Source organism: Tachyglossus aculeatus, chromosome 18, assembly GCF_015852505.1.
Source record: "Tachyglossus aculeatus isolate mTacAcu1 chromosome 18, mTacAcu1.pri, whole genome shotgun sequence".
In the NCBI taxonomy this organism is placed as follows: Eukaryota; Metazoa; Chordata; class Mammalia; order Monotremata; family Tachyglossidae; genus Tachyglossus; species Tachyglossus aculeatus.
This window is the reverse complement of record NC_052083.1, coordinates 6,778,870-6,791,991: the sequence shown is the minus strand read 5'-3', so window position 1 is coordinate 6,791,991 and position 13,122 is coordinate 6,778,870. Positions and strand designations below refer to the sequence as shown.

The 13,122-nt window shown below is 46.0% G+C and overlaps 1 protein-coding gene and 1 long non-coding RNA gene across 9 annotated transcripts in view; one reads left to right on the top strand and one right to left on the bottom strand.

Moving 5' to 3' along the window:
• Positions 1–13,122, bottom strand: part of PHF20L1 (PHD finger protein 20 like 1) — a 60,087-nt gene that overhangs the window by 27,882 nt on the left and 19,083 nt on the right. For 3 of the 8 annotated variants that reach the window (XM_038760233.1, XM_038760232.1, XM_038760240.1), the window contains exons 3-9: positions 11,342–11,513; positions 11,034–11,118; positions 9,040–9,128; positions 8,734–8,823; positions 3,241–3,448; positions 2,357–2,485; positions 1,136–1,218 (exon numbers count right to left, since the gene is read on the bottom strand). In XM_038760233.1, the coding sequence (XP_038616161.1) occupies positions 1,136–1,218; positions 2,357–2,485; positions 3,241–3,448; positions 8,734–8,823; positions 9,040–9,128; positions 11,034–11,118; positions 11,342–11,513 (856 nt within the window). The remainder of the gene's footprint in view (positions 1–1,135; positions 1,219–2,356; positions 2,486–3,240; positions 3,449–8,733; positions 8,824–9,039; positions 9,129–11,033; positions 11,119–11,341; positions 11,514–13,122) is intronic. The other 5 variants (XM_038760234.1, XM_038760235.1, XM_038760236.1 and 2 more) reach the window with 5 other exon arrangements.
• LOC119940159 lies at positions 9,058–11,619 on the top strand. Its single transcript, XR_005454893.1, has 3 exons — positions 9,058–9,194; positions 9,901–10,075; positions 11,366–11,619. It is a non-coding gene; the product is annotated as an uncharacterized LOC119940159 (long non-coding RNA).

Here is a 13,122-nt window from a genome sequence, read left to right as displayed (position 1 = left end):
TCGATTAAAAAATACACAGTATTTTTAATAGGCAAAAATCTGGGATGTTGAACAACAAGAGTGATACATAAGAAAAGATACCACGTGAAGGTTGGGACAAAGTCTTGACATCCTAATGGTCCAGTTCGAACCATTATGTGAAAACAGGAATGGCAGATAAGGTTCCAGTGACAGCCTATTCAGTCGGAGAGAACAGGATTGCAAGAGAGGCACCAAAATACTCCGACCTCATCCAACTGGGCTAAAACCCTCAAAACCCAACAGGGTAGAAATTAAAGTCGGGTTCTCTTTTAGGGTGGGCATACGCTGAGGGGAAAGGATACGCCTTCCTGGGTTTCCCTCATTAGTCGAAGAGGGAAAGGAGGGAGGCAGTACAAAAACGCTTTATTCACACTACATTAAGGCTCAGATTTGAAACGGCAGAACCAAGGAAGTCCAGGGCTAAGGCTGCGCCATACCCAGAAACCCGACGGGGCCTCTCAAGTGGAGCCCTCACAGTGTCGAGGCGGGCACGGTTTGCTGTGGCCGGGAACTGTGGGAGTCGGACGGGGACCGAGCGAATCCTAGCAGCCTTCGCTCGAAAATTCCTCCGCTCGGAAGCTCTGAGGTCGGGCCCTTAAAATCGTTTTTCCCTTTCTTTGTATTAAAATATAAACCCTGGCCAGAAAGTATGGCTCATCGAAAAGTTCAGAAAACACAGAGAGGCAAACATCACCAATTCTTACAATAGAAAAGAAACTTCTTACAAAAGAAGCTGTCGTTGATGCCCCAAACCCTGTTTCGATTGGACAAATTAAAAGGATTTGGATTGAGGGTCCTTGCCAAAGCCAGTAACAGGCAGGGGGTCCCGCTACCCGGAGGGGCGGGGGTGGTCCTGAGGAGGTGGTTCTCCTGAACTTGGTTTTGGCAGGAGACGGCATCTAATGCCAGATGAAGGAAAACTCAAGTTAATCGGGGCAACTGCTGGGATTTCTTTTTCAACATCTGGGTAAAGCGGAAACAGAAACCCATCCGCATCCAGTGAACCGTTTCCTGTTCCTGAACGAAAGGGCTATTTCAACAGCGCGGACACTACATGGCCACATCTCACTCCAGTGAGAAGCTTGCAAAAGAATCAAATGCTACCAATTCATACCTGCTCCAGGATTGGAGCTGTTTCATGGTGGTCTTCCTTCTTCTCCGCACCATCCACCCCAACGGCTTTGGATGCCAACAAACCTTGAGGAAAAAAAAATCGCACAGAGAGTCTTATTAGAAAGGTGACGACAGTTGCCGTTTCACTTATGTCTGAGACCAAAATCCCCTTCTCCCACCATGCCTTCCCTAAGGAACCATTTCTCCTAGGGATGGAGCGAGAATCGTTATTTCAAACATCTTCCCCGGCTTCCTCGCTGACCATATTGCCCACTGAGCATTTGACTAGAAAAGCGGAAATTTAGCTTGGAGAGACAGCAGGTTACATCCACCGCTTTCTTTTCTCAACGCCTCTTCCCCGCGACACAATGCTCCTCTTAACTACAGCATTCTGAACAGGAAAGGTCCCTGCTTCAATGTGCACAACAAGAAACTTTGCTCCACGAGTTTCCATTTTCGATTTTTAATATACAGCAGGACACGTCAACCCATTACTTGATGAGCTGGTTTACAAGTCAAAATGGGAAAGACAATGAAGAGTTATGCATTCCCGCACACTCCCACTGCTTCTGGCACGTGCATACACGGATCAGGGCAGGAGAGAGGGGACTGTGGGCAGGGAACGTGTCTACCAACTCTGTTACACTGTCCTCTCCCAAGCGCTTAGTACAGTGCTCTGCACACAGCAAGCACTTAGTGAATACGATTGATTAACGTGTCAGAGATTTCCCCTGTGGTGCTTCGGATTTTGCTAACTACGAACCGTTGGCTAACATCTACAGTCACCCCACTGGCTCCCTCGGACGATGACCGCTTGCTGTCTCCTGGGATCACATGTGCCATCGCCACTGCTTCCTCCCTCCTCCCATTAAGGAGAGAAGGCAAACACATTGGGTGGCGCTTTTAACTTCCCAGAATAGCCCTCCGCCAGAGAGGTGGGAAGCAGTGGGTTAACTCTGCACAGAGTATTTGGCTGCCAGCCCGCTGGGAATGGCCAGCACTCAGCAAGCCCCTTAATGCTCCAAGACTGACAATGGAGCTGCTGAAAAAACATCTACGTTGGCTAGTGACTTCGACGGCACGTCCACATCCCAATAATATCACCGTCCCTGTGGTAAGGTACCTTAGTTAGACCCACATATCGTTTCTGTAACCAGAAATCAATCAATCAATCTCTCTCACTCAAACACACATACACATATAAAGAATCATCAGCCTTTACCAGTAATCTTGTTAAGACGAGCTCTCTTTGCCTGAAATGAGTTGTTTTGATTACTTTTCCGTTTGTGGGATAACGTGCTCTCGGGCTGTGGAAAAACCATCTTTGGAACGTTCACTACGGGGAGTCCTACTTTTAATACAAGACACAGGTAGAAGAGTTTATCTACACAATCAAAATCCACATACATCAACAAACAGCTTGGGGAAAAAAATGCAACATCCGACATCCTAGACTCAGAGGCCTCTCCGCAGGATGCCGCTGACCCACCAAGGGAAGGTTTTTAAAGTTTCAAGTGGGAGAAACTACACCCTCAGTTCCAACTGTCCTCTAGACCGGAAACTCACTGTGGGCAGAGAACGCGTCTACCGGCTCTGTTATACTGTATTCTCCCAAGTGCTTTGTACGGTGCTGTGCACACAGTAAGATGTTCCAGAAATACCACTGATTGACTGATGTCACGAGGACTCGAATCCTCTTTGGTCAGAGACGGACAGGAACACAATTCGGTGACGGGGTGACAGGCCAGAAAGAGGTCGGAGAGCCCTTCCCGTCTTCCCCAGCACGGGTTCGATGCTGTACTAGAAGATTTGGTACCATTTTCCCCCATATGTGCCAGAGTATTTACCAAAATACAAAATCATTAACAAAAGCATTCAAGTAAAAGTTGTTTCAGTGGTTAAGAAGTGAAGCCAAGGCAAAGCAGAAACCTTCCTACAAGTTTACCTTCGGGATATGACTGACCTGCCTCTCTGACAGGACGTTACGGGGGGGAATCATACCCTAAACTTTAATACTCTACCCTTGTAAACTCGAGAAGGAGGCCGATGGAATATGTCTACACTACACTCACTAGGCTTAGAAAAGGAGTGGAATGCGATTTGTACCAAATGTTTCACTAGATGTAGGCGGCTCTTCCTTTTTCTCAGCTTCCTGTATGGCTGCAGAGGTTGACGTTTCTTCCCTCTTTGAAGGAACTTTAAGCCACTTCCTTTCGTCTTTATCCTTATTGCTGTTTGCACTGGTCCGAGGTTTACTCCCAGTCTTATTTTTTGCTGCTGCGGCAGCTGCAGCTTTAACTAAAGCTATCCAGTCCTCCAAAAAGAAAAAAAGAGGGGGGGGAGAGAGGGAGAGAGAAAGAAAGCAGACAGAAAAAATGATCAGAACCGGGTCCTGGTGCAATCTCGTTTATCGATTTTAGAAAATGGAATCACATTTTCAAGAACAGATTGATTTTTTTGCCCAAATTGTAAAAAGCTGAGGGGGCCCTAAATTTGATCTCTGACGGATTACTGAAGCGAATGATCTTATACGCCTTATATACCTTCCTGTCCATAGATAGTGGAAACAGTATGTGCACGTAGATACTTCTTGCTTCAAGTTATGCTAATTAAATGATAAAGACGACCCATTACAAGAAAACTACTTTTAAGCGATGCCTGGATTTCCCTGGGCTAAATGCCAGCGGATATCTTCCCGCGTTGCACCGGGGGAAGAAGCGCTTACTGATCGGCCAAGAAGAGAAGACACGCCTTGGAACTGGGCACTATTTATAAAGGGAGACACCTCCCACAACAGAACAGCCAGTACTGGAAATCCCATTCATCTGGGCAATGGAATATATCAGGATGGAAACGCTTACGCATGGCAGGAAATCAGAGCTGAACATGGAATCGTTTTCGGAGAGATATGCCTCAAGGGCTTATACTTAAAATGCCTCTCCCGTCTGACCGAAGGGGATGAGCTTTGGTGGGATGCCTCCTTGAGTAGGTATAGCACAGAAACTCTGGAGGGAAGTAGAAGATGACGGAGTGAACAGTTGCCGGAGGGTACTCTAAGGGTGAGATTTTTATGGAGCCCGTCCCTGATTATCGGGGGGGAAGGTAGGGAAGAGAGGATCTACACCCCTCCTCTAAACCTCCCCTAAATACGGCCCCCCAATCCCACCGCCATCAAAAAAACGGAGATTCACCCTTTAACAGCTCTAAAGAAGACTGACTTGGGAAGGTAAAACTCACAGTTTCCTGGTTCAACAGAAACTTTGAGGGGAAGACCAGGAGAAAATGAAAAGGGCAATGGTTCAATCCATATGCTTCTCGGGATTATTTACAGTGCTCCGCTCCTTTTCTTACCATTGGCAATTAGGAGTTGAAAAAAAAAAACTTGAAGTATATCCTTGGATAAATGGGATACTACTTTGAGATATTACTTCAAACAAATTCTGGTGGAAATTACACAAATTCAGGGGACTTTCAGAAACCCAGAATTTACTCTGACCCTCAAATGCTAGCAGCAATTTTAGCCTTTTATTTATGAAGCAATGGGTTTTCCTGTCTGTAACTCACTGCAAATTTGGGAGCTTATAGAAGCAGGAAAAGAAAAAGCGGGTAAAATAAAAATTAAGCATTTACTTGCAAAGTTGCCTCTCCTCCCTCCCTTATAATTTCCCCCACTCCACCCTTGATTTTTGAATGATAGCGGCATGAACCAGGAAAGCAAAAGTTGTGGGATCAGAACACCAAATGCTAAACACCTCCGGTATAGGCTCCAGTCAGAGAGTTTCTTTATTGAGATGTGGGAAACACCCTCGGGTGGGAAGAAGGGGCGTTTGGGCTATAGGAGGGTGGGGTATACGGTAATTCAATGAATGCCTATCGTATGCAGCACTAGGAAGAGTGGAACAGAAATAAGAGACCTGAGTTCAACCTTTCTCTTCCTCCTCTTTCTTTTCTTCTCCTCTGGCTCCCCTTCTTGCTAGAATTAAAGTCCAACAGGCCCTCTACTGCTTTGAAGTTGTAAAAATGATGCCCAAAGGTGGGGCAATTATGCAAATAAATATGCATGATTCTTCTTTCCCTTTCCCAACCAAAAATGTTTCTGTTAAAAGATAAAGACCTTCTCTTTTGCCTCTTTCACCCAAGTTACCGCCAGAAAAATGCAGGAGATATTTCTTTGTGTCCTCTGTGGCTAGAAATGCTTATTTTTTAATTCACGTTTTTCCCTCAGAAGTCCATTCTATTGGTAAGATATCTGGCCCTGATTTTTTCTTCCTGCCTAACTCAAAACTCATCTTCTTGCCATGAACTACTCTTAATCTTCCCAGTTACATCCAGCTTCTGTCTGCTGTGTCACCTTCTCTAGAGAATTTTGTAGCTGTTACATTTTTGATCTGAAAAGTCCAGCGCGCTATCAAAATCAGCAGATCAACTACCATTTTATGTACTGTCCTTTAGATAACTAGCAGGAAGGACTCAGTGTTTGGAGCACAGGTCTCCTACTCGCCTCACACAGACAAGGCCCTCAACTACAGAGAAAGAAGAAAATATGTAGACTATACACAATGCATCTTATTAGCAAAAGCAATCTTGTATCTACCCCAGTGCTTAGTATGGTGCCGGGCATATAGTAAGCACTTACTACCATTTTTTAAAAAGCAATTCTACAATAAAAGGTCTACAGGGTCCATGTGAAAAATAAAGATTAGGGCTCTTCAGTCTGAAAGGGAGCGTCTGAGAGAGAGAGATGGAGGTATGCAAAGAAAGAAGAGTGTGAACCAAACAAATGCTGACTTGTTCCTCACCAAATCTCATGACAGAACAAGGGCCAATGGCGCCCGATGGGGGTAGATTTAAAACTAGGAAAAGGAAACTCTTCTGTAAACATCCCTTAGGGGAAGTTTGTTACCCAAAGGAGCTGCTTAGCCGGTTCACGAATAGTTGGTCCGAGTGAATGGCCAATGGTGGGATCCTTGAGGGAGGGTTAGGGATGTTAGCTGGCACCTGCAAAACCACTGTGATGGACGCCAAAAAGGGCACCCGTCACATGGCTCTTGAAGCGCCCTGCTGCTCGCCTTGGATGCTGAATTATAGGTTGGATGGGCCACCCTCAAATCATGGGGAGGACGTCGTGACCTGCTCAATGAACGTCCCAATTCAAGATGGGCCACTACATTATTGGGGTGGGCCAGCAATCCACTGGGCCGACTCCAGCACGGGTGACAGACTACACTACAACTGCTGCTTTCCTGGACATCCATCCTGAAGGAAATAATAATGATGGTATTTGTTAAGCGCTAGCTATGTGCCAAGCACTGTTCGAAGCGCTGAATGGATGTACCCTCTTGTAACTTTCACTTTTCCCTCTCAGAGCCCGTCCTGGGGCTCTTGCCCACGACCCTATCCAAATTTTTATCAGACGATGAGAACCAGCGAGGCCCAGGGGATAGAGCACTGGCCTCAGAGTCAAAAGGACCTGGGTTTTAATCCTGACTCTGCCACATGTCTGCTGTGTGACCCTGGGGAAGTCACTTCACTTCTCTGTGTCTACATTCCCTCATCTGTAAAATGGGGATTAAGACCGTGAGCCCCGTGTGGGACATGGACTGTGTCCAACCTGATTAGCTGGTATCTACCCCGGCACATAGTATAATACCTGGCACATCGTAAGTGCTTAATAAATCTCATTAAAACAAAACAAAAACACAGTCAGCGAAGGGTGCTAGAGCTTTAGTGGTGGAACTGTAGGGCAACACTACTGGCAAAATCCCTGGAGATGGCGACATGCCTATCCTTGAGGACATAAGTGTCTGAATTACACAAAGACAATGCCAGCCAGGAAATAAGCATGAAGAGGAAAGAGTCTTCCTGTAGGAAATGTGGATAAGTTGTCCTCAGAAGTGGGAAGAAGGGGAAAAGACAGGAAGGTCCAGACTTCCCTTCATCTCAGCAGAAATGATGACAAACCCCAATTATGCTCTGAAAGCATGGTAGGAAGGTCTAAAACTTTCTCAAAGACCACTTTTGGGCTCTTCACTCCTTCAGTGAAACCACAGTTTTTATTTTGTGCCCCTGCTACTACACCACTAACAAAATCCATAAAGCAATTTTCTTCTTGGCAGAGACTGTATATGCATTCAATCTGGGACACCCCACTACTCAGCTGGAAAAATGGGCACATCTTGAAATATCCATGAAATAAAAGTGCATTGTATGACATCTCACAATCAAACTTCATATTATCCGCAAGTATTTAATACAATTGACACAGAGGAAGTGGAAACACACAAAACCCAAAATTTCCCTAACAACTTTTCTTTAAAAAAACATACATTTCTGAACCGACTTTAATGCTGTCAACAGAATGTCTACTGTATGAATTCAGAAGTGTTATATAGAAATGACCAATGTATTAGTTTAACAATCAGTGCTTCAGTCATGGATTGTGCTTTGGTTCACAGTGACAACTTCACTCCCCAAACCGCAGGTCACAAAATTCTAGTACTTTTTGGAAGAACAAACACAGCTAACCAGCAGAGTATAATTTTAGTTTCAAAGTCAATATTGAACCCCATTTTGCAAATTCAATTAAGGCTGATGTACATCTCAAATCATGAATCCACTGAGAGGTGAGAAATCCCACCACTTTGGAAAACTATCAGTTAAGATAGATGCTATCTAGATTTGAGACCAAAAAAAAATCAGCTTCCCTTTAGGACAATTTTCATTTTTTAAATCTGCCCGTCAAAAAAACAGAACCTGACTTGGATTCTCCGGTAACCCGGAAGCCTGAGTACTTGCTGGTAGATGCATGTGTTTCCCCCATTTTCGCAAAAGCTTAAAGAAAAAGGAAAATATCAAGTAGTTTGAAAAGTGACCTTCACAGCCTCTCATTCCAGTGGAGGTCAAGATGTCTGATTAATCTAAAACGTCTGCAGGAGTCATTTAGGGGGTATGTGTGCGTGATAAGAGTCCAAATTGACTGGAAATATACTAGATGCTTAACGTGAATTTCATGCTGGCACACATTCTCTCTCCCTCTCTCTTCCGGTCCCATTTAACAAATTATATTTTTCCACTGTGAAATCAGACCGCTTAAAACAAGAAATCAGATCACTAACAAAGAGCAGATATTGTACCTTCTTCTAGTACTTATGAAATTAATTGTAGGACCAGGTGCTGAGAATCCCAAATAACAGCGTATCACAAACGATCATATTTTTAAACCTCTTCTGGCACCTTTTCTTTCCAGGATTTTCCAAAAGCATCAGCAAGTGGCTACCTGATTTGAAAGTCACCCCCAATTTGATCAATCCCATTGATTTCTTGTCAATAACTCTCGCTTGGAGTGATGCCAAAGCATGAATTGCATCCACCATGTTTCGGGGGCAGAGCCCTATTTTGAAGCAGGCTATGGGGCAGGGGCTTAGTGGGGATGGGGACAGGGTGGGTCAGGGAACGAGAGCTTTTGAGAAAGAGTGGAATTAGTATGATTTGGGGAGGGCTGGGAGGGGCAGGAGGAAGAAAGGACAGCTCAAAACGGAATCTTACATTTAAAGATCAACTTTCTATGTCACACCACAAGTCAGAAAAAGAGCCACATACCTGCCTTCCCACAGACTGGTTCCAAGCTCCAGCTGGGTCAATAGGACAACACCAGCCTAGTGGATGTTGGGATTTCACCTGGAACAGAAACTAGTGACCTATAACTTTAGCAGGTCTAAAACCAAAGCGGCAAAAATCAAGTGCAGAATTACTTCGACATTGGAGGCCTCTAGCACCTGCTGCTATTTGGGGCTGTCAGCACGTAACCCTACAATTAGTTCTGGCGACGGACGGGCTCCAGGGAGGTCGACCCGCCCTTTTCCAGCCTTTGTTTGGCTGGAATGTGGGGCGGCTGAGCATTCTTACCTGCCCTTTGGCATCTTCCGGCATGGCTTTGATGTGCATTCGCTTTAAACACCGAATTACTCCGTCGTAGAACTGAACGGTGAAAGTTCCTAAAACGGGATTGAGAATGTCAGGGCGGACGGGACCCGGAGGGCTCCCGGGAAATCTGATTGATGGTAGTCGCGACTCCCGGGGCCCTTTCCACTCGATGGGCCGGGGTTGGGAGACGGGCGAGGGTTCTGTACTACGCCGGCCACGTTGGGCTGGTTTCCTCTCAGAAGCCCCAGCTCCAGTTCGGGACATGACACTCGACATTTAGAGGGCTCTGACTCTCGCGCAGGCTGGTTGGGCTTGGGCCTGGTCCCAAAGGGGACAATCAGGAGAGGATGGAGCTGGAGAGAAAGGTTCTGGTCCACAGGGCTAGGGGTGGCTCTAGGCCCCAGCCCACGACTCTCACTGGCCCACGCCACCTCGGTGGTCGATCAGACCTCCGGCAGAGATACCGAGAGAAGCAACAGTGGTCCCCCAGAAACCTGCACCGTGGGAGGCTGGGATGGGGGGAGCTTGCTCCTCTCTCTCTATCCACCCTGCCCTTCTCAGAGTTCACCCTGGGCAGACGTTAAGAATAGGAGAGGGTCCCTAGAATGGCCAAAGGCCCCAGGGCTTCCACAACATCTCCTGTGCACCCCACCTGGGTGGGCCGGATGAACCGGAAAACGGCAATGGGTAGGGGCGGGCGGCTCCGCTGAGGAGTATGAAGGTTATCACGGGGGCCCGGGTTATCACAGAAAATAAGATGAAGTTGAAAACGAATAAGGGAGCCAGAAGACTGAGCTGTTTCTAGGGACCTTATCGCATTCTCAAATCATCTTCTCTTCCGAGGCTAAGTGAAGGACACGCCTCACGTAATGAGACTCAATCCTTTCCCCAGTCCAAAATATTCTGCTTGCAACTACAAAAATCATCTTCAATCACTGCTATTTCCATCAACGTCTCGCTGCTCTTCCTGGCCCGCTGGTCGCTGAATCGAAGGGGACTTTCCGACTGTTGCTTCACGGTACTCAAGCCCCAAAGCTAGCCCACCCATCTACTCTCATCTCCTATCAGTGTTGAGCCCACAGTTTCCAAGCTCATCAGGATCGCTTCCCCAGGGCTCTCTGCCCTCGGGATCCCGTCCTTGTCTGTCACTACTGTATTACACTCTTTCTAGCACTTAGTGCAGTAACCTGCACAGTAAGCACTCAAAAAAAAATGCCACTGTTTGCTGTAGGAAACATTCATTGGGTGATTAATCCCGTAATCTAAAGTGTTCACATTTTTTATCCCCGTCCTTATTCATGCTAAGTTTCCGATTTCTTAATTTCCGTCCAACTTCCTCAGATCTATGGCCATTTCTCACTTGATCTATTACTCGCTCAAACTATCGAACATTTGCCATTTTTCATCTTGTCTCAGAATCTTCAAGTTGATTTCTGGTATTTTTCCTGTAGCCTCCTTCCCCCCAGCTCCTAATCTCTTCTTCCAAATCCCGAGGAGCCAGGTCCCAACACCTGGTGTGGATGAGGAAAGGAGGGAGGAGAGAACCAAAAGATCACACGAAACCCAGGAGTCGCTGCAATTGGGAGTAGGGGGTAGCAAGTTTCATCACCCTTCCCCAAACCCATCTGGGCTAGGTTCCGCCTAGCAGAGCGGATGGACTATCCTGAGTTTCCCTTGCCCCTCCTCTTTCCTGGCTCTTTGGTGTGGATGGGAAGCAAACTTGGCTGACTGCTGGCGAGGCCAGGGAAACCAAGGGCGAGGTCGGCCTGTCAGCTAAATCATCCTCCCCAGATCGGCCCGGAGACTGGGCATCACCTTGGGGAGCCTCTGCATTGGCGTTTCTGGAGAAGGCAAAGCAACCGGGATGGGATTCTACATGGGAATACTAGAAAGTAACTACGACTTGGAGGAAAGGGAGTCGGGGCAGGAGGGAACTGACTTTTAGAGGCCGGTTGGTGCAACCGGCAGATACGTACCTTCTTTGTTAATTGCTTCGATCTTGGCAGGGTAATAGCGACAATCTGTCCAACGAGCCAGAACCTCTTCTCCGGCCTTAAAGTCCTAGTTTAGACAACTTTAATGATTAATACCTTAATAATGGCATTTATTAAGCGCTTACTACGTGCAAAGCACTGTTCTAAGCGCTGGGAGCAAACAGAGACATTTCCTAAGACGGCCAGATGCTCTTTAAGAGCCGGCAACTTACTTTAAAAAGACACGCTTCGAACTACACAGGAGAAAAAAAAAAAAAATCTGAAAGCCAATGAGCGGCTTCCCCACTTACAAAAAACTCCTCCTCGTCTTTTAGCCCTTCTTTCCGGAGGGCGGGTCGCTCGAGGGGCCGCAGCCTATTGCTGTCCCAGGAGATCCACTCGTCGTAGCGATGACTCCAGCGCTCAAAATGTACCAGCATCCTCCCCTCCTCGTAATCCATCTTTTCGATGCGCGACGGATACCTTGAACCACCAGAGGAGAGTCTTACCCGCGAGGTTCCCGCCCACCCCTCGGGGAGGGAGCTGCCGGGGGGGAGACATCTTTGGCCATTTAGAAAAAATAAACAAAGATAAAACCCTACTGGTCCGGGCCTCCGCTCCCCACTGTTTCGCCACAGCCTATAACTTGATAAAGCAAATTACGTTGTTGGCGTGAGGATGTTTAGACTAGGAAAGGCCTTCCTCACTCTGGTTTCAGAGCAGAAAGACCAATGGTTCCAATTATATCAATGCCATAAGTTATGATTAACGTCACACCTTAATTAATCACCAGAATCCGACAGGGGCGAACACTGGATCATTCTTGCCCTTTCTCTTTATCTCTCATTTCCAACCAAGCCAGGAACCACTTCCTGAACGGAGAACTGGCTTTAGTAATAATAATAGCATTTATTAAGTGCTTACTATGTGCAAAGCACTGTTCTAAGCCCTGGGGAGGTTACAAAGTGATCAGGTTGTCCCACGGGGGGCTCACAGTCTTCATCCCCATTTTACAGATGAGGGAACTGAGGCCCAGAGAAGTTAAGTGACTTGCCCAAGGTCACACAGCTGACAGTTGGCGGAGCCGGGATTTGAACCCATGACCTCTGACGCCAAAGCCCGGGCTCTTTCCACTGAGCCATGCTGCTTCTCTGATTCTCTGCTTAATCTATTCATTGAACCTGCATATTATTCAATCGGTCGTATTTATTAAGTGCTTACTGTGTACACAGCACTGAACTAAACACTTGGGCGAATACAATATTACATAGTTGGTAAAAATGTTTCCTGCCGACAACGAGCTTACGGTTAAAAGACCGTATTTGGTCTGTAAAAGAGTCGCACTGCTTTAAAATCAATTCAGAAGTTAAGTAAAACATCTGAACAAAGAGTCTTGTGTTTATTAGGGGAAAGCCAGTTGATTCTTCCCCTTCCTTCCCACCCTCAACCTTCCCCAATATTATTTGTTTTTCAAGTACGATCACAGAAACTAGCTAAAGCACTAACATAGTCTAAGTCACTGTAGGTATCAGACATGCCCTTTTTAGGTCGATGAATAGTCAATGAAAATTTATTATCAAAATCTTTAGGCTCTCTGATGCAACAGACCAGCTAAATGCCACCTTTCCCCTCCCCCTATTTAAAAAAATAAAATGAAATGAATATGAAATTGCCTGGAGCTATGGAGACATTCTAAAGGAAATGTAAAAGTTTTATGTTTTTATGAAGTGGGGCACTTTAGGATCACAATTTGAATAAATTTAGCTTACTTTGGTCCGGTCTATGCGGTAGAGAAGTGAACCTTTCTTGCTTCTTAAAAGTTTCCAAATTAAACTTTGTTTAAAAACGTCACAGGTCCCGAATTTCTGGCTAGGCTGTAAGCTCCGTGAACTGAGACCATGTTCAGTAGTAGTATTAGCAGCAGAAACTCACTTTGTGAAATGCATTATACTAGATGCTTGGGAAGTACAAAATAAAGAGGAGGTATGTTGTCTGCCCAGAGGAGACAAACATAAAAACATTTACAACTAGAGTGGTCAAAACAGATTTCTCGAGTACACATATGTACATATAAATACTAATTCCACTGTAT